The sequence below is a fragment of the Aureobasidium melanogenum genome (genome assembly GCF_000721775.1).
Source record: "Aureobasidium melanogenum CBS 110374 unplaced genomic scaffold scaffold_29, whole genome shotgun sequence".
Lineage (NCBI taxonomy): Eukaryota > Fungi > Ascomycota > Dothideomycetes > Dothideales > Saccotheciaceae > Aureobasidium > Aureobasidium melanogenum.
The window spans coordinates 191,895-216,345 of record NW_024470081.1 but is presented as its reverse complement, the minus strand read 5'-3'; the positions used below and the strand labels follow the sequence as shown (position 1 = coordinate 216,345).

Genomic DNA, 24,451 nt, shown 5'->3' with positions numbered 1-24,451 from the left:
AACTAGTAAGAGCAATCTTCGTCCGCCATTAATCACGCGAGTCTGCCGTGAGTCGCGCAGAGTCGCTTGTGCTACAGGAATATGGGTTTCAAGCCTCGAATGGCGAGGAGCAGGCAGTTTTGACAGGACGCGTGAACCGCGCGAAGCTGATTGGAAAACTGGCAACGTTATAGACCGCGGTCACTGGGAGGACACTCTCCGGGACTCTGCATGTCTGAATTGGACCCCAACCTATGATGTAGATTGGGGCCCTGTCAATCCCGAGGGCCACCCTTTGACTTCTTTGGCTCAGGAAGCGAAGCGTCTGAAGGGTACAGCATCTTTCATGCTGGACGCCATGAGAGACTCTTGGGAGCGGCATCCTGAAGGCACATCGATAACCCAACGCGAGCAGAACCTAGCGGCACTGAAGCTACTGCCAGAGTGGATGGTAGTTATGAAAGTAGTCGTTATACACCTCGATATTGGACGAGCTGCCGACAGCGGTCTGTTTGGGCTATTAGGAGATGAGATCATACAAGTGGTAGACGCCGCTCTGCCATTGGCTTCGCAGCTGTATGAGTTGGCCGAGTATTGTGAACGTGATGCCTCCATCACGACTGCCCAGGACTTTACTCGAACGTCTGCAAACGACATGGATGCCATGGTGAAGCGTAGAGCCTTCGAAATTTTCCATGATGATGAGGTAGGCAAGCGTCTGCGGCCAGCTATCATGTTTAGGCTGTGTACAGAGATGTGTAATCACATCAACACGCCGGGGGAGTAGCAAAATGTCTAGACCGGACATGGGGGAACGAGAGGAAGCCCCTGCTGCTGTATGTTTTGCATTTCTTTTGCCTGCTCACGACAAAGAGGCTTCTCCTCGCTACGATATTGCATTGAGCGAGGATGCGCGGGCTGCTTTGAGATCTTCCAATCCCTGTCTTGTGACTCCCCATACATCCACGAGCGAGGCTGTCTGATTCTCATTGTAGAAGTCAAGCAAAAGCGCTCGATAAGCGTTCCCTGATCATAGTCCGAGCACGTCCAGGCTGCGCACAAACAAATGTTGATATATGAACACTCAAGCGATGCATGATGCGGCTGGTACGCAATATGCTCGAGACTCACCACGGAAGCGCTCAGAGATGCCAACATACTAGCCTCAGAGGTACTCTGCCTATCAGCAGCACGATCGCCTCGGGCGTCGAACAGTCGAGCTGCACCCTCGCCATGTCCTGTCCGGCTCGGCGATTCTCACATCCTACGAGTGCCTCAGTGACGAGTCATCTGCTTCCAACATCCAGGCATTGTAAGTAGAACCTACTCCGTTCCCAGACAACAACACATCTTTGCCACTACTAAAGCCATGCCGACTTAACACCGATGATACGATCCCTGTCTCTCCTTATCGCTAAGCATTGCTATACGTTGATATATGCCCATCAGTCGTTACGCTCGTATTCGTAGATTCCATCGATTTCTCAACTCTGCTTCTAGGCTCAGACTCTAGAACATCTCAAAGTCAACGATAGAGCAGCCAACTCTATTCCCAAAGCTTTGAATCCGTGGAGCAGCGAGTTATCTCCATATGGTGTCTTGGTCTTTGAGACAGTTGATCCCTCTGGTGCAATGAGCGTATGAGGAGAATGCCTCGAACATAGCTAACATTCGTTATCGTTGGCCACCGCGTGGACTCCTATTCACATCACATTGGTTGCCAGTCAATGAAGATCTAGTCTTCCAAGAACGATGCGAATCAATATCGCGGACCTGTCTCCGAATAAGCATTGTTACATTTGAGTGTAATATGTCATCTTAAACCATATATGGTCAATGATAAGTTGATGGATGGCGACTGTCAATAATCTACTTGATCCTACCCATAGATTTTACTTGATCCTACCCAAAAGGCAAAGTCACACGTCATTAAGAATGCCATGTATAAGTGAGAAACATAGGTACAGGGAATCCTTCTTGACAACGTGGTTTTAACGTGCTGGACCAACGATTTGATCAACGGGATTAAGGGTGTGCTTTACGTGTTTGACATCTGCCACTTTCCTCGCTTCTAGACTACTTCGCGCCTGTTACATATTCTATCCTTTATACGTATTACATTACATTACATTCCTCCTTCCTTACTTTCCAGGCAACCACTCTTTGTCATTCTCGCAATCGCAAAGACCAGATGCGTTTATCGTAAACGAAGCCTCGGAAGTGTACCCAACGGCTTGCAAATATGCGAGACATTCGGATAGCAAACCGTTACAACGACAATTGAGCGCTTCTCGTTCCTTCCCATTCAACGGCCTCCCAAACCATAGAAACTTTATGCTGCCTTGCTGCTCAGGCAGAAGAATGCGAAAGCGCATGCAGCGGCCCGGTACGGTACGGTACGGACGGGTGTCTTTTGGACATAATGGGAAGGAGCATGGAGAAATGGGAAAATGGGAAAATGCGAGTCAGGACTTGGTTTAGTTGGATCTTGAACTCGACGTGGCTGATGCCACATCGTCACTGGTTGTTGTGGTGTAGCGAGATTTCCATGATATGGAGAGCACCGTAAGGGTCGTTGATCTCAAATCGCATGCTGGGGGAACCAGTGGTTGGGGTATGCTTTCGGAGGGCGCCGACGACATGGTGAGCCTGGTGCATAGCTTGTATGCTGAAGCTGTCCAAAGCATAGTGTTGTCGAATAATGCATGCGTAGACCAGATAATGAACAAGAATCAGGAGATGAAAGAGTTGCCCTGCAAAGGGCTAACCCATTTATTCTTCCCTTTACGCGCATTCTGCATCTCGACATATAGCGCAGGGTTGATTCCCTTCTTCTTGAGCTTGTGTATCTTCTCTACACTCAGACTTGAAGTATCAACTTCACTGCTCGTCCATTCGTTGCTGGACACGCTGCCACGATCGCTCATGGTCTCGCCTTGCCAAGGATTGACATGCTCGGACATCTGGTCAATAGATGTTCGTTTGATGATGCGAGGGACTCGCGCAGGGATGGTCGGTGGTCTGCTGGAAGCACTGCTTCCTGTGCCTGTAGATGCCCTGCTCGAGGCTGGCGAAAGAGCATTTTGTGAACTTGATTCCGAGCCTTGACGTGATGGTTGTTCCTGCATTGTAGGCATCGGTGTCTGTTGCTTCTCCTTGCCCTTGGATCGCGAAGTCACTAATTTCAGGGGATTCGTAAGAGGAGCTGACCACCGCTGTTGACGATTGGCTTCCTTTGCGGAGGCAGCATTGTTGCGCGGGTTCCAGCCTAGTTGACCATCGAAGGCAAAGTCTGCCACTGAACTAGTCTCACTGCCTGCAGAACTGTATCTCCGGTTGCTATCCGATCCAGAAGCTGAGTTGCTCTCATTGCGGTCAGTGGCGGTACTGGTGCGAACAGAATTTGATCCTTGGCTAGAAGCGTAGTCAAGGTATGGCTTGTAGATGAGCACGTTTGGTGCACCAGGCTCTGCTGAAACCTCTTTTCGTGCAACGCTTCTTGGTGGTACGCTGGACGGTGGAGCCACAACACTGTCGACTCTGGAGCTCTTTGTCTGATCCGAAGACTTTGTTCCTCTCGAACTCTCTGTGTCCATATGTGACAATTGATGTCTCCGTGTGAATATAGGAGGTGGTACGGCCTCGTCAAAGCTACTCGCCATCGAGCTAGTCGTGTTCATGCGCGCGAGCGGATGAGTACCCCGTCCTGGAGACGAAGGTGTACCATCGTTGACACTCTCTCTGAGATGATGCGGCAAGGCCTGTGAGTCTTTCCGGAATTGTTCTTTCGGAGACTTGGTACCAGGAGGTGTGGGAAAGTCTTCATATATGCTATCCCCTCTTGAAATATTCAATATACTGAAATCGTGGTTGAAGCCATTAGCGCCCCTAATCGCTGGTGGTGTAGCCTCATCAATGCTGTCCCTTGGCGATTGCATGTCTTGCAGATCTGCATACGTCTTGATCGGAGGTGGGATAGCCTCATCGATGCTGGCTCCTCCAATACTTGCTCCATCTACACTTTGCCGTGAATTGCCCCATGTGTATGCCCTAGGCGATGGTGCAGGTGTTTCAATACCATCATCATTTTCATCTCGATCTTTGGTTTTCTCTTGATGTTCATCATGATGCGTCTGAGCAGGTCCAAAAAGCGTCGGTCGATTGTTCGGATCGTACTCGGGCACAGGACCAGCCCTGCTGCCAAAGTTGTAGGAATTGGCCTCTACAGGACGTGGTCGCGAGAAGTTCGGCCGTGAGAAGTTGAGAGGAGAAGGCTTCAGCGACGGATTGGATGAGATCGTAGAGAACCCCGAGAAAGGCGTTGGTAACAATTCATTCGAGTATCGCGCTGGCACCAGCTCAGCACGCGGAGCTCTGGAGTCAGTACTATCATCCTCTTTAGACAAGTCCTCGCCAGATAGCTCTGCCGGTATAGAGTCATCAGGCAGTTCGGCTACTGGTGGAAGGTCACCGGGTAGTTCGTAGACTTGACCACTCTGCGACATTACGGAGTTGAGCAAGCGGTGTCAGCGGTTTGACATGGTCGTGTAGGATTGTCGACAAGCAGCTTTTCTTCTTCCTGATGTCCCTTGTGCGGTATCCATCAGCAGGACTTGCTGTGCTCTCCTACATCCATACACCATGTCGCACCCATGTCCGAAAGTGATGTCATCAAGATCTTGCTGCATCACCACATGCCCGACCAGCAGGGAGTAGGTAGGCCGAGCCGCACATCGATTCCTGGGTGCTGGTCACCTCACCTCGGGATACGCAACGCATACAAAATGTACAAACGGTTTAGTGCATCTGCTTGGGCTGCATCCTGCTGTGCTACCTTGTACCGCTTGGTGTGCCGCGACACATGGCGTCTTTGGGTGCGGTACTTGCGTCACCCTAGCTAGCCACTTCGAGCACCTGGCGGCATCCATGGCATTCTAGACAACACTGGCACTTGCACTACTCTTAAAATATGAGGCTTTGTGTGTTTGAAGGAGATGAAAAATATTGTTACAATTCTGTGGCTGCCTCGTAAGGTCGAGCTCGCGTGTCGCAAGTAAACAAAGTCAAAAATCAGCCGTCGGCTGCTGTCTTCGTACAAGACCCACAGCCGGCCTAGAAGCAAGCTCTCTGAATGTCCATCCGATCGTTGATTCGTCGATAAGGAATCACAAAACCTATGTTGCTAAGAAAAATGCCAAAAGTCCCATCATAGGAGTCATCCATGCTCCTTTAGTTTCTGAAAACTCCCCAGCGCCTAACCATGATTGTAAAGATTTTGATGCATTCGCTGCGTGACGTGAAACATGACGGTCATCGGGTTGGACTCTAGTTCATAAGAGATGTCCCCCTAACAGACCTCATGTGGTGTGGAGGTCGAAGCCTGGCTGGCTTCTTTTCCGTGATGGCTTCCAACCACTCAAGCGGCCCAGCTTCTTCCAGGCGCCGCTGTCTCTGTGAGTTTTGGGGCTCCCGCTGATGTCGCTCATTGGCGGTGTGACTGGTGGAGTCATTGGACATTCGTTTATCGGCGATCCACTGCTACCAGAGTCGTCGGTAAGTCCAGATCCTGTGTAGACGGCCTCAGATGCACTACTTGTTGTGCTGAGAGCAGCGGAGAGAGAAGCAGATGGTGCGGAGCTGGTAGGGCTAAGCTTGGTAGAGAAACGGTGACGAGAGAGAGCAGTAGTGAGAGCCGAAGGTGCAGATTTGCGGTTGTTCAGGGAAGGAGGAGAGTAGGAAGAAGCAGAGAATTCAACAGCGCTCGCACTAAGAGGAGGGGGGCTTCCTCTCGACGAGTGACGGCTACGGCGACCGAAACGGGATGATTTCTCGTCAGACGTCGTGGTCATGCTCTCGTTCGAGTTGTTTGAGTAGTAGGGGCTGACAGGTACAGGTGATTGGGGGTAAACACTGTTAAGGAACGGTACTAGGACTGACTCCTCCATCAACTCGTAAGTCTTGGAGACAGCTGGCTCGAGTACTGAAGGTTCCGGTGGTAGTGTGTTTGCAGGCACGTGTCCCAAGATGGGGTCACGAACTTGTGATGGTAGGTTTACTTCACGCGAGCCGTTGGGCTGGATGTAAGCTTCCATTAAACGAGTCCACAATTCCTTGACGTAGTTTGCGTCGTGTTCCGTTGGTTGACCAGGGACAGGAGCCTTGTTCATCATTCTGTGAAAGTGCTTCTTGTATCTGCCTGCATCCATGGTAAATTCCAGTGTCTCTAGGCAGTGGTTGTTGGAAAGATAGGCCATGAACGCAGCAAGAGTCCAGGGTGCGGGTGCTGTGTTTGCGAGGATTTCACGGAGGTTTGGTCGCCTAGGGCAGAAAGGTGCAGATTCCGAGGACATTGGCCGTGATTCTGATGTTGCTGAAGCAGGATCAGATGCAGCCATGTGGACGCTGACAGGGCGCTGTTGTTGTTGTTGCGGTGCCTCCTCGGCAGACATTGTGGCTTCGTCGTCGGCGTCGCAGTCGGTGGTAGATGAGTAGACGGCAATCTTTGCAGAGTGGGCAGAATCGGTTTGGAAATGTGATGGTTTGCGCGAGCTCATCACGCTGTTCCAGAAGCCGTTGCCGCTGCTCTTGCGACGGGTTCCAGCAGCGGAGTTGCTGTTGGTTGATTCTGTAGTCAGCGTGCCGACAGAGGCACGCTGGTGCTCAAATATAGGCGCCAGCTTGGGTGTTGGAGTGGAAGAGTCAATCTTCCACCGGTCTCTAGCTTGTCTTGTGCTGCAGTGGGTCAGAAGCGAAACATGAACCAGAAGCAAGGTGTGATCGTGGTTTCTAATGTTGTTGCTGCTTGTCGTGTCGGACGTCGAGTGTCGTGGTTACGCTTATGCACGGCGTGTCGCACAACTGGCTGACAGGGGAAATCTCTTGGTGACGGGCAGCTGCAGGAGTATATTGGAGCGCAGTGGATACAGGGGGCGACAACAGAGACAGTTGATAAAGTATGGCGTAGAATTTCAGTAAAACCAGTAGGCCGGTCGGAAGAAGAGAGCTGAGGATTTCGAGATTATGTCCGGGGAAAGAGCGAGCGACAGGCCTTGTATCGATGTAATTTTGTTCAGTCTTGTGAGTATTGAAAGAGTGAGTAACCAGCGGCCGAGTGGATTGGAGTCGTAGTTGTTGTCTAATGCGTGATCGACGAGCCACGGGCGGGGTTTTGCAGCGAGTGGACAAGAGGGAAATCGAAAAAGAAGGGAGGACGAGACGAGACCGGACGGGTGTGAGGTGATGTGGTGCGCTCTTGCAGAACGAGGGCGCGGAAGGTACTCCCTCTTTGGCAGGCGCTAACGGATTCAGCACCTTCCACGCTAGAAACTGGTAAGAACCAACTACGCCCGATCTGGCATGGCGCGGCGCACTAAGCTGCGCCGTCATGCACAGGCATTGGCTGCTGATTTCGTCTTGCCTGGCGCTTCTTTCGTGTGGGTTGGCGCAGTGATCCATTCCTTTGTTCCGCCATGCTGCACCCCACTGCACTTCACTGCACGCATGCTCTTGTCTTCTTTGATCCCCGAACGCCGTCTGAATTCTGTGTTTTGTTTGGCCCATTCCCAAAGAATGAGACATATGGACGCCCCAAGGGCCAAATCACCGAGGTGCGGGCCATCTCACCGCCAACGGCAGTCGTAAAACAAACTTCCATCCCATGACTGTCAATCTGCGGATTGTTTGAACTCTGTTGTTGCCTACGTCAATTTCCTTCTTCTCCGGTAGCTGTTTGGTTAGAGTAGGGCTGAGCCTCCTCACGGTTGCTCTGCTGTACGTCCGTACGGCGTAACACCCACCAAACATCCCGTCCCTCGAAGCTGTCGACGGTTGGCACGCCGCAAAGCTCGAGCACTTTCAAGACCCTTCACCGTTGCGCTGAATAAGAGAAGGGGGCATGTATCATGTCGATCGTTCCACGTCCCCAGCAGTGCCATTCGTTGACTCGTTGTTCCTTCGCTCATCCCAGTCGATCGTGTTCATGCTCGTGTTGTTTGGGAGTGGCTTTTTTGGCTGCAAGGCCGCGTGCCATTGGTCGGACTGCGCTCGAAACACGACCAAGTTTCGAAGCATTCTTCTAGAAGGGCACAAAGAGCCGAATGCTCAGTTCTACGTGCCACACGGGTAGGTAGCCATCTCCGTCATCATCACTCCCGAGCCGGCCCTTCTGTCGGCCCCCAGCAGTTTGGGAAATAATTTTTTTTTGTTCTCACTTCTGTCGCTGCCCCAGCAATTAATTGTTCCCTTGTGCATATTGACTTTTTCGTCAACGTAGGAACCACAGTTTGCTGTTGAGAACTTGTTTGCATGTCCTGCACAGCGCTGCAAGAGAAAAACCTTACACTCTCCGGAGCCCGGCTGATTGGACCTCAGCGTGGCGACCAGTTTGTGCAAACAGTATTATTACAACCAACGGCTGCGGAAGATGGCGACAGCCTGTCTCAGTCCATGTCTAACTCCCTTATCTTTATGCGTCCTTTTCCTCTTTTGCGAAGAATCCCTACATCACTGACCGCTGCGCATTACGTCCGTGGGTTGCTGATCTTGTGCTGGTCCCTTCATGTCGGGCCCGGGGGATGGCGGGCAGCAGCGGCGCCGCATCTCTTGCGCTGCAGCCGTTGAGTCTTGTCGTTTCTCCCTAAATTTCATGCAATCTGCTCCTGGATTATTCGGTGAAACGTGTGCGATATGTTTTGACAGGCGCCGGAGCAAACTTAGATGCTGTCTACCTTGGTACAAGGAGTCGAAGGATCCAAGGGGCGGCTTGCAGAAGATGCAGACTCTGCAGAGGTTGGCAAAGGACATCAAACGCCTGCCTCTAGCTTAACTTTCTGGTTTGCAGTATCGGAGACGGGAGCATGACTCCAATCTTCTTGTCCGTACCGGATCCGTACCCTCGTCGCATGCTCTCGAGTCTCGTGCCATCGACGACGATCTATTGGTGTGATTGGTTCGGCATAAGTCTCGTATGACTCGTCACCCGATACGCAAAGCCTCAAGACAACAACTGATCTGTGGTCCTTTGCATAGCCATGAGAAACGTGCTTCTTGACACATGGATAAGCTTTTCGTATCTTAAAACATCTCATGATCGTCGATGATGACTACTTGTCGCTGAAGCTGGGAAGGACAGGGAACAACTTCCAGATTCCCTACGAGTACGAACATGTGCCTGCGCCTCACCTCTGGATGGACACCCTCGAGCCTGAGGTTGTCTCCAGCGCTGCCGTCTCCAAATCCCAACCTGCTTCACCGAGCCTTGCTTGGACCTTCTGCCAGTCCTTCCTTACAGCCACAAGTGTGCTTTGTATCGCATCCATGGAATCCATCCCACCTTTGAACCCCTGCTTGTTCTGCCGCGCGAGAAGCAGGGCATGGTACCAGGCCTTCAACTGAGCCGTAGTGTCACTGCCCTTCTTCAACAAGATGCAGGTCGTGTCTGACGGGTGTTCCAGATAGACAATGTAGTTTTCTTCCTCGAACAGCTCCACAAGCTGCAGTAGTCGGCCATCCGGGATGTTAGTTGCTCTAGTCAGCCTGTCGGTCCTTCCCAAACGCTCCAACAATTCATAAGCGGGGACTCCTATTTTGCAGTAGCCCAAGCACTTGTCATCCGCATCACGCAATATTCCATCGTGCTCGAAGATTCGCTCCTTGGCTGAGACTTGCTTAGGGTTCAAGACGCGATCGTACTTGAGCAAATATGCAAAGACGATATTGGCGCGCTGACGATTTAGGGTGCGCATGCAGACCGACCTGACCGCCATGTAGTTTGTCGCAAGATGCAACGTCAGCAGCAACAACAATGTCGTCCAAGTAGCAAACGGCGTAGTGACGGTCTTGACAACAAGACACCCGACCAGCATGCCCAACAGTGAAATTACAGTTTCTTGACTGGAATCTTTCTAGAAGGAAGGCGCAAACCAGTACCAAGATTAGTGATTGTGCGCCAAGCAAGATTAAGTTCTTGTGTCGTTTCAAATATTGATATTCTCCGAAGAGTTATCTTGGGAGGAGTCGGGAGTTTTAAACTTACAGCATTGAGCTCTCCCAAATTTCCCCATCGAGCAAAGTGCGCACTGAGACTTGCTTTGGAACTCCCAGCAGCAACGCCGCATAGCGACCTCAAGACGCTGCCGCTCGCGAGTATCAGAACTCGCATCGGTTTCGGAAACACAGGCGACAAGCAATCGAGAACCATAGCAGCGTCATTGAAAATATCGGCCTACGCACGAAAGTACCAATTAGTCATGCAAGGGGATCTGTCGAGTCAAGCAGAACCACGTGAGAAAGGTCTCAGAGCATATTGAAAGGGCTCGTATAACATAAAACATCAACATACCAGCAATCGGTAGAGTTTGCATTCGGGCTCCAAGGAATTGCCGAAACGGTGAGCGAATCCGATCGTCGCAACCCTTCCCAAAGATTCTTGTAGTATGGAAAGTAAGAGTGCACCGGTAGCGGACGCCGAGGCATCACCTACGCCAACACCTATATCGTTCGTTCATTAGATTTTATGCTTCGATCTGGAGAGAAAACGCGTGTAGCGAAAGTGACGTTGATGGAGGCTCTCAGATCCGACGAAGCAAAGATCCGATAGCGATAATGATATGCAACGACTGACCTTCGAGCACTGCTCTATTCGCGAGGAGGCCAGCTATCGAGCTCGAAAAGGCTTGTAGCGAGTCCTGTCATGACATTCAATTAGGGCTGACGATCTCTTTACGGTCGTATGGTATTTGAGTACGCACGAAGATTTGATATCTGTAATGCTCAAAGTTAACGCTGTAGCCCTAACCCTGGTGAATGCTGCAACATACGGCAGATAGTCTTCAGTCACGCTTTGAGGATATCCGGATGGAAGGAAAACATCGAGGAGTGTCTTGAGCGATTTTTGAGAGCCCTTAGGTACCTGTGTTAGGTATGAGTGCGAGGACTGGATTGACTCGCTGTGATGAGTTATGATTCTGTCTATCCTCGCAGCGTTGCGTCCGCCAGTGCTCGTCTGAACGTATGTCGCTACGACATTTCCTGCCTCATCCGTCTCGATCAACTCGAGTGTTGGCTTGGACATTGTCGCGCGATAATGGGTTGTAATCAATAGTTCGAGCAGACCAAAGAACAAGTGACAGTGGAAGTACAGAGGCAAGCACACGAAAGCGGAGTCGGTTGTGGACAGGGTCGCCTCGAAGCTGGACATCAGAACCGATTCGTCTCGACAATATGCGAACACAATTACAACAGGCTAATTTACACTTCTACATGACTTTTACATTAATTCTTCTCAATAGTCTGCTTGATGACCTTGATTTGCTCCATGACCGAGCTCTTGCTGGTACCGCCCGAAGCGCTTCTCATCTCGACACTCTTTTGGTAGTCGAAGACCTCGAGAATGTCCTGCTCGAATCGCGAATCAACACCCTTCAGTTGCTCGAACGAAAGCTTGTCCATGGGTGTGCTCTTCTCCTCGGCAAGAGCGACCACTCTGCCAGAGATGTGGTGGGTCTCGCGGAACGGCACACCCTTACGGACGAGGTAGTCTGCAAGGTCGGTAGCCAGCATGTCGGGTGAAAGACTAGCCAGCATGTTCTTGGGTTGGATATTGAGGGTAGACAGGACACCAGTCGCGATCTGGATACTGTCTCCAACGGTTTTGACGTGGTCAAGCAGAGGCTCAACGCTCTCCTGCAGATCCTTGTTGTAGGTTGAAGGGATGCCCTTAATTGTCATCATCAGACCTGCCATTTGACCGTATGCTCTACCAGCCTTGCCGCGGATGAGCTCGAGCGAGTCAGGGTTCTTCTTCTGGGGCATGAGCGAACTGCCGGTCGAGTAGGCGTCTGCAAGTCTGACAAAGTTGAATTCGGCACTCGAGTAGATGATCAGGTCCTCGGCCCAGCGACTCAGATGCAGCATGAGCATGCTTCCCCATTGCATGGTCTCTACAACAAAGTCACGGTCGGCGACACCGGCCATGGAGTTGTAGATGAGAGTGTCGAAGCCCAACTCCTTGGCCATGGCATCACGGTCAATGCCAAAGGGATTTCCAGCCAAAGCACCACAGCCCAGAGGGCTGCGGTTTACACGCTGCTTGACCTCACGAAGTCTCTCGAGGTCGTTGGCGAAAGCCAGACCGTAGGAGAGCATCCAATGTGACCATCTGATGGGTTGTGCGCGCTGAAGATGGGTGTAGCCAGGCATGACGTGCTCAATCTCTTGCTCTGAGCGGCTAGCAATGACCTTGAGGAAATCAACGAGGAAAGACTCGATGTTGTCGAGCTGTTCACGCAGCCACATGCGCATGTCAACAGCGACCTGCTCGTTTCTGCTGCGGCCAGTGTGGAGCTTGCCAGCAATGTTCTTGCCGATAATCTCGCCCAGACGGCGCTCGTTGGCGGTGTGGATATCCTCGTCAACGCCAGGCTTGATGCTGAACTTGCCAGACTTCCATTCCTCTTCCACCTCTTTGAGACCTCGCTCAATCTCAGCAAACTCTTGGTCGTTCAAGATACCCTTGTTCTTGTTGGCACGGGCCCAGGCAATGGAGCCACGAATGTCTTGGGAGTAGAAAGCACGATCGTAGTAGATAGACTCGTTGTAGGCAGTCATGAGAGGGTCCTGGCCGCCTGTAGGATGTGTCAATTGCCTTGTCGATTGTCACGGTATGGAGCTATGAACTTACCAGTAAAGCGACCTCCCCAAAGCTTTTCGCTGCTAGGAGCACCTGCCATGTTTGTGGTGATATGGAGATTGAAGGAGCACAAAGTTAGATAAGATTGTAGTATCAAGAAAGAGAATTGACAGTCGAGAGGGTAAAAAAATGGTGGAGCTCATGGCTGCATACAGTCATAATTGCTCCTTCCTTATCGCGCTTATCGACGGTCCGATCTCGCCCACCGCAGCTTCCTCCGGAGTGCCCTCCCCACCTTTTGCATCTCCATCTTTCAGCATACGCCATTGGCACAATCTCAATAAGCTACCACCGCTCGCAGCCATGGAGAACATCTGGTACCACCGCAGAGTCGCCGACACGGCCGCAAAGGGCTGCATGATCTGCTACAAACCCTCGGCCAGCGTCCTCATCACTCCAGACAGCAAGGACTTCTTCTACATCTGCCCTTCACATCTCAAGGATCGCAATTTCGCCATTCCTACCGACGATGAAGCAAAAGCTATTGCCGACAGAAAGAAGAAGGAGGAACTGGATCGCGAGATCGAAGCTGTCAAGAAAGAGTACGATGAGAAGATGAAGAAGAAGCAGCAGAAAAAGGACAAGGCCAACGACAAGGACAAGGATAAAAAAGACAAGGACAAGGACAAAGAAAAGGATGACAAGGATGAGAAAGAGAGGGACGACAAGATCAAGGCTCTGACAGACAAGGCCGAGGGCTCCTCGTCCACATCCAAGCCAGGCGTCGACGATGGACCTCGAGTCTTTCAGCTGCAGAAACACTTCTACAACATGCGACTCGAGAAGAGGCGCAATGCCGAAGCTGCAAAGCGCAACCAAGAGCGCCTACGCAATCCCTCTCTGTTCCCCTCGGTCCCCACTGGCAATCCTTGAGACAAGCTGCCGCCTCTACTGATATCGACAAACCAACCACCCAATGCCGCATGCCCTGAGTCTACGGCACCTCGCAGCTGCAGCCTGCTCACCATAACAGTTCGAGCCACTTGACTGCTGAACGCACAGCCGGTCGTTGCTCTGGAACGTGAACGCCCTGTTGATCTCACAGCCACCACCACGTGCCAAGACCATGTCAGCACTAGGGCTGGGTGTCTGGCTGCATCTTCAGCCTTTGTCAGCATCTGATAACTACCCCGGCCAGCGCAGTACCGACGTTGCGGTACCCCAGATAAGCCTATCCATCCTTCGACTCTCTCGTTGCCATACAATGCAGAGCACTGGAGTCTTGTCCAAGGCTTGTTTCTCAGGGTGTGCTGGTCAGCAGACTTGGTGTCACACACTCTTCTGCAAGTGCTCGTACATATTTGTCACATGTCACCTCTTGCTTACGTTCTGTCCACCATGTTTGTTATTCGTACCTTTGTTGTCGGAGTCAAAGAGAGAAATAGACACAAGCTGACTCGTCCGTGGCCGAATCCAAGTTCTATGTCGGAGCAACAACCGGGGTCTTCCTGCACTCCACGAATCGCAAGAGAAACGCCACCACCGGACATGCTTGTCCTCGGACCATGAAGGATCTCCGTTACTCCTCTATCCTTGTTGACATGACCGGACTTTCTTATCACTTCCATGGCGTTCGAAGGACGTTGAGAGAAAAGGAGTCACTAGGATAAGATCAAAGACAACGAATGAAAACAACTCGATAGCCAAAATGGCCGTGTCATCTGAATATTTTGTTCCCCTAGAGCGCCTTGTGTTGAGTCAGGAAAGATGAATATCTACTGGTTGGTCTAGTAGCTCTCTTGTATCCATAGCCCTCCCTAAAGTCATGAAAGAATATTATTTTGGTCGTGATCAAAGAAAAGAAAAACAGAACTTCTTTTTTTGCCCATGCAAAAAGCCCACCCACATCCCGTATGATCTCAAGGGGATGGTAGCTTCCCCTGATTGCGGTCATTGCTGACCTTCTAAGCGTTGTGCCTTCTCTATGATTATTCGCATGCACGGCGAAATGATAGGTTCACTCGCATCTTGCTCTCCGTCTTGTCACAGCCATGCTTACAGCTAGAGCCACACCGTCAGCTCTTCTCAATTGTCACACCAGTCGTGCGTGAACATCGTCTCCTCTTTGCACTATACATGCAATGTCATGCTTCGTGCGGCATTTCTGCAATCACCTCTGGTTTGCCGCCCATGGGTGGCCCCGCCGTGTTCGCCATCCCCATCATAGGTATCGCCGGCTGCACGTTCCCAGCCATAGACATTGGTTGTGGTAGTGGTTCATCCCGCATGCACGTCGTCTCGAGCATGTTTGTCCATTTCCCGCTCGTGCCGGCGTGGCTGTGTTTGAGGTGTTGGCGGAAGTGATCGGCACGGTAGAACTTCTTTGCTTGATTGCACTCGCCGAATTTGTGTGTCCCAAGGACATGGTCGCGTCGCTGGTTCCAGTCTGGTGGATTGGGAAATTCATCGCCACAGTAGCCGCAGGTATCTGTTGCTCCATTTGTGGTAGGTGATGTGTGGAAAGCTGTCTCGATTGTGTTGAGAGCTGCACACGACCACGAATGACGCCGTAGATGTAGCGAGTTCTGATGCCGCTCCGCTTCGTTTTTGTTCTTAAAGCGGTTAGGACAGTAGAGGCAGGAGTATTGCTTCTCCATGTGATGGGCTCTGTTTGTACCTTGTCAGTAATTGCTTAGTCTACATTCAAAAGCATTCAAGACCGACCTCAGATCGTCTTCACTAGTAAACTTCTTTGGCTTCTTGGGACAACAGTCACAAATGAAGATGCCTTGCACACCAGGCAAGCTGTTGTGTCGTGATGGTGGCGCGCTATCAACAGGAGTCTGAAGAGGATTATGTATCGGTGTGTCGGACAGAGTACGAGTATACGGCGGCATTATCTGCTGAGGCGCGGGACTTTGGTTGTTCAGGGGCTTAGCATTCATGTAGCCCATGGCTCCAAGATCCGGATCGATTATTGCAGGAGACATCATGCCAGGCGAGACACGTCCAGAATAGCTCGTCGCACTGCTAGCGACAGATAGTGTGTAAGATGAAGCCAATGAGCCGTGGCGTGGGTTGTAGGATGAGGCAGAAGATATTGAGCCATGATGACTCGGCGCATACCTCGACGCCGAGATGGATGAATTACGATTAGGATATTGTTGTTGTTGTAAAGAACGACGAGTGTATAGGTCACCACCGCCCGGAGCGCTACTGATAGAGGAACGATCTTCGCGTAAAGAATCTCTATGCGGCGACGAAGCACGTCTCTTCATGCCTGGCTTTGCGCCAAGCTGGAACTCGTCGCGGTCATTAAGGTTCAGGTCCTTCATCTGGCCCTCCTCTGTAGAGAACTCCTCATTCAGGAACATAGACTGATCATAACTACCGCGATGCGACGAGCTGTCGTCAAACTGAAAACTCGAATGGCGCAATGCTGTCGGTCGGCTGTTCTCCGGATTGAAGTTGGGATTGCGGAATGGTCCGGGCGACACAGCACTGGATACAGACCACCTGAAGGTAGAGCTATCCACCGAGGGGTGACGTCTCTCAGAGTGAGAGGACGATGAGGTCGAAAGATGCCTGGCCGAGGTTTCTGCGCCTGATTCTGCTCCGGGCGACACGGTGCCTGAGGTTTCCGGGCCACCTGATAACGAAAGTCTATTTGGAGTATTCGGCCCGCCGATCTTTGAGAGCAGATTCCTATCGTAAGCTTGCGACGAAGTGCTGAGTGACCTCTGTTCCAGCTGTCGCTCACTTTGTAGTCTGTGGGATACTGTGTTAGTCTTTGCAATTGGGCATAACGGTGAAATGGTCTTGTCTCAAAAAGCCGAGGCGTCTGGCGGGTCGGGCTTGGAGCGTGGAGCGAGCAAAGCCGAACACACATCAACAATCAACAAACTAGTTGCACATTGACAGTCACAATGACGAGCAATTCAACCGTGTGCGTGATACGTGAAGGTTCAACTTGATCGCAGCTCTTATGCGACCGCCGTGACACGAAGAGAATGGCAGAATAACACACCTGTAGCCAGAGAGTTTCGAGTCTTCGTTGTCGCAAGGATCGATCATGGCCTCTGAATTGCGATGCGGCGGCGCGATGGTAGACATGGAGCTGCCTCTCCGGGAGGCATCTGCTTCATGATGTTGCGAGTGACTATCGCCTTGATCGAGCGTGTGCGACTTGTTGCCGCCCAGCAAGCTCGAGCCGGGCCTAACTGTGGCGGCCTTGCCAAAATCGGTCCAGTGCTGATCGACATATTCCTTGTTGAAGAAAACCCATTCTTTCTGCTGCGCTTGGGGCGTCAAGTCTTCGTACAGGTTGGCCGGCGGCGGCAAGGGCGGTGGCACCGAAGGAGAGTCTTGTGCGGCATGGGGGATTGACATCGGCGACGCCGGCGCATGCAGTGAATGCAGCGGCGAATGGCGGGAGGGCGGCGGCGGACTACAGTGGCGGTGGTCGTGAGAGTGTGAGTTGATGCGAATGGTAGGAGTTCCATCCATCGTGGACGGGCGCGCGCACAACTGGAAAGAGCGTTTCACCGCGGGCAACTTGGCAAAGCCGGTGCTGTAGTTAGGGCGTTGACAACTGCCGCTGGCTCAGAGAGAGGGGGCCGAGGGGCAGTTCAGAGCAAGCAGGCCAAGGCAGGGCAGGACAGGTACGGCGAGCAGAGACAATCTGAGCCAAAACACGGACACGCCTGTACAAGTAAGTGTCCGGGTAAGCTGATGCTACATAAAGAAAGGAGTCGAGGAAGCATCCACCCACTGCGGCGGATGGACGATTCGGACTCCTGCTTGGGCGTGTGCTTGATTCACGTCGCTCCCATCAGCCCTATGCAAAAACACTCTGTCCCAGGCGCTGCTCTCCGCCGCATCCTTGTCCAAGTCGTCCCTCCTTCACACCTCTTCAGGCACGCCAGCAGAAATCAGGCATCGCTTCTTGCCGATCTCTCAGACTGCTGTGCCTAGCTGCAAGACCACCCAGTCTGGAACGCGCCTGCTCCCCACTCTGCTGTCAGGGTCTCTGCACAAGACCGTAACCTTTCCGCGATGGCCTTCTGGAAATTCCATCGTGCGATGCGTTCGTACTCTGCCGTGTGTCACGCACCGCTCGCCCGTTCTCTCACGGTTCCCAGTTCGTGCGATTTACGTGCGTAAAGACATACATTTACTTAAAATGGCTTCGACTTTCTACTTTTCCAGCCGTTCTGTAGTCAGCAAAGTCCAAGCGCGAGCAAAAGGTGGCCGAATCTCCTCCAAACTTACTCCTTGGCACTATGGCTTCCACTGGTACGTACACCAAACGAACAGGTGCCTGCTAGAGCCCCGTTCTTATGTATGCACCTTTGCCGTTACATGTGCATGTTTCCACTTGACTATTGCTATGCCCCACGTTTTGGCTGTGGAATTCTATATTCCGAGGCACGATTGGTCCTATAGAAAAAGTCTCCTGTATTTGCTTAAAAGTGTGGGTGTACGTAGAAGAGGCTGTTCAGGACTAGCTACAGACAGACATTTCGCTAGTCGTCCTTAGAGTTGGAACGACCCTCGAGTCTTGTTGCCCAATCTGCTTGTCGTTAAGCTTGAACTCCTGTGGTTCTTCCTGTCACGTTGCCATGTAACCTCGACCCAGAGCCATGTTTCTACTCGTGGTCCCACGCCGCCTTATGCCCTACGGACTGACATTCAAGCCACTTAATCTATCCGGCAAAACACAAAAAGAACGACCCTTACAAGCTGATACCAACAGAATTTCTTCATGCTTTTGCGAACAGTGCTAGTAGCTGTCTGACCGCCGTGTTCGTCCAAGCGTGATAACAAAGCTTGTCCGATGGCTTGCATCGAGTTGTGGATTTTACTGTGGATAGTCATGTGTTTGGCTGGGCCAGACCTACTGTGCCACTGCTTAGGAGTGGAAAAAGCCGCTCACCCCTGAGAAGCAGTGACCAAGGGGTGTCGAAGGAAGGAAAAGAAGCGTGATTCGTGAAGGACAGTCGAGCAAGGACGGGAGTTTTCCGCTCGCAAAAGTGCGTGATGGAAGACAAGCATGCATACACCTAGCGGCGATGTCGGCTGGCAGAAAGTCGTGCACAGTCTTTATGAAATCAATGCTTTGTGCCAAGCAAAATTATGCACAACCCAACTTTGGACGATTCATCTTGTGGCGACGACCTGCTTGCTGTGGTCCGTTAAGAACAAAACTACCTGACTGAGTACAGTCGCCCTCTCAAATTCAATTTTTGCAACTTTCGTTGGACTCTCAGCATGTCTTTGCTCGACAAGGTTCCCGGCGACCTCAAGCTCTATATCGGAGGGTGAGTAAAATCTGATATTTCTTGTCGAATTCTCTTCATGGCAATAAGCAAAGAAAGAGCAATACACTTTCTCTTGGTTATTCTTGACCTATTGAGAACCAAAGAGATTGCAAGAAAGAAATCTGACGTTTTTCTCAGTATCTTTACTTTACGTCGCAAAGATCAACTCGCTGAGGCCGGCATCACGCATGTATTATCTGTGTTGAGGCTACCGCTAGAGGAGAAGCTGTTTGAAGGGTACAAGCATATGGTGGTCGAAGTCGACGATGTTGAAGATGAGAATCTGCTTGAGCACTTCCCAGCCGCTACCAAATTTATCGAGGATGGTCTTGCTTCTGGAGGTGCAGTTCTTGTACACTGGTAAGTAATCCTTAGATGTTCAGCTACCTGCATCTCAATATCCACAATTCAAAGGATGCGAAAGAGCGGAGTGCAGAGTTGTTCGCTGTTTAACGCGAATCTCGTATCGTTTGGCAGAGGCAGCAAGACTAACGAGCGACACATAGTGCAATGGGAAAATCACGATCTGCGACATGCGTCATTGCGTATTTGATGCAGAAATACCACATATCACCTTCCGAAGCTTTGGAACAAATACGACAGAGCAGACCGCTTTGTGAGCCTAACGAAGGATTTATGAAGCAGCTGGAACTCTATCATGAGATGCAGACACCCGAGAATGTGGAGGATACACCGACATATCAGCGTTGGATCTACCAGCGCGAGGTAGAAATGAGTCGCGCATGTGGGCAGGCACCAGAGGCAGAGAAGATTCGCTTCGAAGATGAGCATGTAGTAGCAAAAGACGAAAGTGGTTTTGACATGCGGTGTCGAAAGTGCAGGCAAGTCACGCATTCTTTGGCATCTTCGACCTGGAGTACTGACAGGATCGGTAGACACACCCTGGCAACTTCGCAATTCTTGATCCCGCACCAGGCTCAACGCGGTCCGGCTGATTCTTGTACGCACTACTTCCTAGACCCTCTATCCTGGATGAGACCGGAACTGGAGAAGGGGGAAGTGGAGGGCAGGTTGGAATGCCCCAATGCCAAATGCAAAGCCAACGTAGGCAAGTATGCATGGCAGGGCATGCGATGCAGTTGTGGAGAGTGGATAGTGCCGGCTATCAGTCTGTCAAAAGGCAGAATAGATGAGGCGAAGAAGCGGGTTGTTGATCCTAGCGCTATGGGCATTCGTATGCCGGCAACGGCTGTCCCAGTCCCAAGAGGTCCAGGACACAACAATCTCTAAGCCACGACCTTCTTAAGATGGGTATCTGTAGCAAAATGTCAAACCACGCAGCAATTGGAAAGCTAGATCTGAAGCAATTTGAGATCATGAGACCAAGGCTGGCAACGTGGTCAACCAAGAGTGCATGACGTTCATTCATGATACCCTTTCATCTTTTTAGGATACCTTGATGGTTCGGCTACTATTGAAGCTAGCGATATGTCTTTGTCAAAGAATCAATGGCAGATCTAAAAGTCATCGGTAACATGTATGAGTTGCTGCTGCAGAACAGCAGCTACTTTTTGGATCAAAGTATCGACTCACCGAATGTTTACTCTGCAGAGTAGAAGTCACCAAGCGCTTTGTGTTCTAAATTTGGCTTTGCTGCAGGAACAGACTCGTTGGGCGCATTGAGGCTCAAGCTGTTTTTCTGGGGAAGCTTGTCTGAGGGTCGCTGTTGTGTCTCGCCCAAAATCTCGACAAACACAACATTCCTGAAACCACGACCGCACTTATTTGAATTCGAGGTCATCCAGGTACAACCACTTGAACCTGACCTCTGAAGCCCTAAACAACACTTCTTTAACCAACATCGACCGAAATCAGCTCCCCACGAGTCTTGGTACAGCACAACTCTCCTCGATTGCTCTCACCTTTGAACACCATGTCTTCCGGTTCTCTCTTCTCGCCTGATCTCATCTCGTCTGATGTCGCCGCTGCCCTACCAGAGGGCTACACGATTCGTCCCTTGCAGAAGAATGACTACCACGCCGGCTTTTTAGACGTGCTTGCCGTCCTCACCACTGTCGGTGACGTCTCAGAACAAGATTTCAATGAACGCTTCGAAGAGATGAAGGCGTCTGGCACATTAGGGAGGGGTGCAGGTGGCTACCACATATTGGTCATTCTCAATGGCCAAAACAAGATTGTCGGCACTGGTGCCTTGATTGTTGAGAAGAAATTGTGAGTCTCGCACGGAAAGAGCACTGGAAGTGACACAAGGACATTGGCACTGACAATGCCGACAACAGTATTCACAGTTTGGGGCAGGTTGGTCACATTGAGGACATTGCTGTCGCAAAGGATCAACAGGGCAAGAAGCTTGGTCTCCGCATCATCCAGGCACTAGACCATGTTGCCGAGAAGGTTGGGTGCTACAAGGTTGGTCCTTCCGCCTGTGACAGTCTGGCTCACGTACTAGCATGCTGATAAATAATCTGCAGACCATCCTCGACTGCTCAGAGGCCAACGAGGGCTTCTATGTCAAGTGTGGCTTCAAGCGCGCCGGTCTAGAAATGGCTCACTACTACAACAGATCATAGATGAACAAAGTCTCGCATTTCCAAGATTTGGGCGTTTCAAAAGGGGAACAACACACATGGACATGTCAGGTAAGATTCTGACGAGCTATGATCGAGGCATCTCTTTCTTTACGATATAATGCATGTCACTTGACACATACAATTACACCACGACTTTACCAGAGATGACATTCCCTCAATTTGGCCAAGTCGGATCCCAAATTTGGGCCTGGCAGGATTGTTGCACCATGTGGACAGAGTCACCGCCGGGCTGCATTGTTCTCAGAAAGGACTGTTTGAGAAGTAATGCACCAATGCCTAGAGGGGGATGTTGCACGAAGAGAGTCGCACTGTTTGATAGGCGGAGCAGTCTACGACCCAACAGTCGCATGTAGAACATCGCATGCTTATTATTTGTGAAATCTTTTACTCAATCTCTTCGACACCATGTCAAGTCTGTCACTGTCCCTCAGGTCTAGATGTATGTCGGAGTCTGTCGGGAGAGGTTTGATGGACATAGAGTTCGAAGTTGGAGATTGACTCTGTTGTCCCGATGGACCGAGGAATTCGTTGATCAAAGCTGGGCACATGCGGCCGTGTCAGATCAGCGAATCTCACGCTGTGCTTCGACGAAACCTCTCAACTCTGCTGACAAAACAACAAGGAAACCAACACATCTTAATTCTTGGAATCTGTCCGACTCTGGTGACCAACAGATGGTGCATCTGTACCCGAATGAAAAAGAGTACAAAACGAAATTAGTCAACGAATCACCTTGGCCGGCCGTGGAAACGGCTTTCTATATCCATCGCTAGCGCGCCTTCTGGAGCGCCTCGTGGAAGGATCCTTATCTCTGGGACCTCGTTTGTACAGCCAACAATGCCATGTGCCTGCACCAACAGGTCATAGAAAGTCGGTAACCTCAAGCCGCCAGGTACGCACTAAGCCTGATCTTTCGACAGTCCCCAACGTTACAAAGGAAGACTCAGAGAGCCGAAACGCTGCCCTGGGAATGTATGCCTTGTCTCTGGTTTCCTTATCTCTTGGCGAGTGTATCCCACTGTAGGATGCCAGGCGATGAATCGATAGTCTTTGGAACACGGGATGAATCGTAGAGATATCGGAATCCTTTTGAATCACAATGTGGTGGGATAAATGAATCGTTGACCGGTAACGGGGTTGTGCATGAAGGTAGAAATACCCTGCAGGTCCGCTCAAGCATATCACCTTTCTAAGTTCTTATCCTTCTCATATTCGAACTCAATTTGAACTGCTTGCCTGTGAACTGGCAGTACTTGCTTCAGCTGCAACAAAATGTCGTCAGCAGTATGTCCACATACACAGCCAATGCCTTGAGCAATATACTAACATCTCATCAACAGCCCGTATACAACGCATCCGAGCCTTCTGGAGGCAACCCTCTAGAGGTCAACGTCAACGCTCAATATGCAGGCCTCGAGTTCAAGTAAGCCCAAGTCATCTGAGAGCAGTGTTCGCAACCACTAACCCATACACTAGCTATGTCTACCTCGTTGTCTGCGGTTTCCTCGTATACTTGATTATTCCTGGTATCGGCCTGCTCTATGGCGGTCTGGCACACAAGAAGAGCGGTCTGTCATTGCTCTTCCAGAGTATGATGGTGTGTGCCCTCGTCACCTTCCAATGGATGTTTTGGGGTTACAGTCTTGCCTTCTCCCGCACCGCTGGTCCCTTCATTGGTAACCTTGCCAACTTTGGATTGAAGAATGTCGTTGCTGCCCCATCACCTGGCAGTGCTGTTATCCCTGAAATCGTCTTCTGTCTCTACGAGCTTCTCTTCGCCGCTTGCACAGTTCAGATCGTCGTCGGTGGTGCCTTCGAGCGTGGTCGCATCCTTCCCTCACTCATCTTCGGTTTCTGCTGGTGCACCATTGTCTACTGTCCTATTGCCTGCTGGACATGGAATGCCAATGGCTGGCTTGCCAAGCTTCCCTCGCTCGACTACGCTGGTGGTGGTCCCGTCCACATTTCCAGTGGTTGGGCAGCTCTGGCTTACGCTATGGTTCTTGGTAAGCGCACATCCAAGGATCACCACACAACACACAAGCCTCACAACTCGACCTTGGTCTTCGTTGGCACCGTCCTGATTGTCTTCGGTTGGTTTGGTTTCAACGGTGGTAGTGCCCTCAACGCCTCTATTCGTGGTATGATGGCTGCCTTCAACACCCAGGTTGCTGCCTCTACTGGTGTAATTGGTTGGGTCATGGTCGATGCCATTCGCCACAAGGGACGTTTCTCCGTTGTTGGTGCTTGCGAGGGAGCCATTGCCGGTCTCGTTGGCATCACCCCTGCTGCTGGTTTCGTCAACCCTTGGCTCGGAGCTGTGATCGGATTCATCACCGCCGTTGTTTGTGCTCTTCTGCAAGACATCAACGAGTGGCTTCACATTGATGATGGTCTTTATGTCTTCAAGCTCCACGGTATTGGTGGTATCATGGGATCCTTCTTGACTGGTATCTTCGCCAACCAGTCGATCTCTGCTCTCGACGGCTCTTCTCTCTTCCCTGGTGCCTACAACGGTCACGGAATTCAGGTTGCTAAGCAGCTTGCCGAGATTGGCGCCATTTCTGCCTACTCATTCGTTGTCAGCTGGATCCTGCTCATGATCCTCAAGTACATTCCCGGCATGCACCTGCGTGTTGACAGGGAGGCTGAGATCAGGGGACTCGATCTCGACCAGTTCTTTGACGAAGAGATGGACAACTGGGATCTTAGCCCTGCTGGCCTTGATGTCATGAAGTCGGGCCCAACCGCCTTCACACACGGTGTTGCTCAGAGTCCTGAAGGAACCATGACTCCCAACGAGACCACGACTGTTTCTATGGGAAAGAGAGACTAGACTCAAGGAGTGCTTGATAACATGTTAGCTTTATTCTTTTCTTTTCTTTAGCCGAAAGTCCATATAGAATGATATACGGTCGTTGTTACCTCTACTTACGACTCTTAATGCAACC

The 24,451-nt window shown here is 51.1% G+C and overlaps 10 protein-coding genes across 10 annotated transcripts; 5 read left to right on the top strand and 5 right to left on the bottom strand.

Moving 5' to 3' along the window:
* Window positions 1–385: 385 nt before the first annotated feature.
* M437DRAFT_22737 (uncharacterized protein) lies at window positions 386–745 on the top strand (the record flags this gene model as incomplete). The annotated part of the gene is made up of 1 exon (XM_041019048.1): window positions 386–745. A coding segment is annotated over one exon (360 nt), but the record flags the coding sequence as incomplete, so codon positions are not given.
* Window positions 746–2,711: 1,966 nt separating this feature from the next.
* Window positions 2,712–4,842, bottom strand: M437DRAFT_78792 (uncharacterized protein; the record flags this gene model as incomplete). Its single annotated transcript, XM_041027053.1, has 2 exons — window positions 2,712–4,465; window positions 4,821–4,842. The coding sequence occupies 2 exons, from the start codon at window positions 4,840–4,842 to the stop codon at window positions 2,712–2,714; spliced, it is 1,776 nt and encodes a 591-aa protein (XP_040875804.1).
* A 1,007-nt stretch (window positions 4,843–5,849) lies between these two features.
* M437DRAFT_58770 (regulator of G protein signaling superfamily) lies at window positions 5,850–6,329 on the bottom strand (the record flags this gene model as incomplete). The annotated part of the gene is made up of 1 exon (XM_041023452.1): window positions 5,850–6,329. A coding segment is annotated over one exon (480 nt), but the record flags the coding sequence as incomplete, so codon positions are not given.
* A 2,826-nt stretch (window positions 6,330–9,155) lies between these two features.
* M437DRAFT_58554 (DUF647-domain-containing protein) lies at window positions 9,156–11,050 on the bottom strand (the record flags this gene model as incomplete). Its single annotated transcript, XM_041023417.1, has 5 exons — window positions 9,156–9,881; window positions 10,013–10,201; window positions 10,319–10,467; window positions 10,601–10,664; window positions 10,793–11,050. 5 exons carry the CDS (start codon window positions 11,048–11,050, stop codon window positions 9,156–9,158), a joined length of 1,386 nt encoding a protein of 461 aa, XP_040875802.1.
* A 200-nt stretch (window positions 11,051–11,250) lies between these two features.
* M437DRAFT_58648 (argininosuccinate lyase) lies at window positions 11,251–12,707 on the bottom strand (the record flags this gene model as incomplete). Its single annotated transcript, XM_041023430.1, has 2 exons — window positions 11,251–12,602; window positions 12,659–12,707. 2 exons carry the CDS (start codon window positions 12,705–12,707, stop codon window positions 11,251–11,253), a joined length of 1,401 nt encoding a protein of 466 aa, XP_040875801.1.
* A 263-nt stretch (window positions 12,708–12,970) lies between these two features.
* On the top strand, window positions 12,971–13,540 carry M437DRAFT_78788 (DUF1742-domain-containing protein; the record flags this gene model as incomplete). Its single annotated transcript, XM_041027052.1, has 1 exon — window positions 12,971–13,540. The coding sequence occupies one exon, from the start codon at window positions 12,971–12,973 to the stop codon at window positions 13,538–13,540; it is 570 nt and encodes a 189-aa protein (XP_040875800.1).
* Window positions 13,541–14,859: 1,319 nt separating this feature from the next.
* M437DRAFT_13921 (uncharacterized protein) lies at window positions 14,860–15,438 on the bottom strand (the record flags this gene model as incomplete). The annotated part of the gene is made up of 2 exons (XM_041018736.1): window positions 14,860–15,274; window positions 15,332–15,438. Coding segments are annotated over 2 exons (522 nt in total), but the record flags the coding sequence as incomplete, so codon positions are not given.
* A 3,439-nt stretch (window positions 15,439–18,877) lies between these two features.
* On the top strand, window positions 18,878–20,178 carry M437DRAFT_58645 (dual specificity protein phosphatase 12; the record flags this gene model as incomplete). The annotated part of the gene is made up of 3 exons (XM_041023429.1): window positions 18,878–18,927; window positions 19,066–19,287; window positions 19,434–20,178. The coding sequence occupies 3 exons, from the start codon at window positions 18,878–18,880 to the stop codon at window positions 20,176–20,178; spliced, it is 1,017 nt and encodes a 338-aa protein (XP_040875798.1).
* A 643-nt stretch (window positions 20,179–20,821) lies between these two features.
* On the top strand, window positions 20,822–21,479 carry M437DRAFT_58686 (acyl-CoA N-acyltransferase; the record flags this gene model as incomplete). The annotated part of the gene is made up of 3 exons (XM_041023436.1): window positions 20,822–21,120; window positions 21,189–21,318; window positions 21,381–21,479. The coding sequence occupies 3 exons, from the start codon at window positions 20,822–20,824 to the stop codon at window positions 21,477–21,479; spliced, it is 528 nt and encodes a 175-aa protein (XP_040875797.1).
* A 1,293-nt stretch (window positions 21,480–22,772) lies between these two features.
* Window positions 22,773–24,336, top strand: M437DRAFT_69700 (ammonium transporter; the record flags this gene model as incomplete). Its single annotated transcript, XM_041025326.1, has 3 exons — window positions 22,773–22,784; window positions 22,841–22,923; window positions 22,977–24,336. The coding sequence occupies 3 exons, from the start codon at window positions 22,773–22,775 to the stop codon at window positions 24,334–24,336; spliced, it is 1,455 nt and encodes a 484-aa protein (XP_040875796.1).
* Window positions 24,337–24,451: the final 115 nt, after the last annotated feature.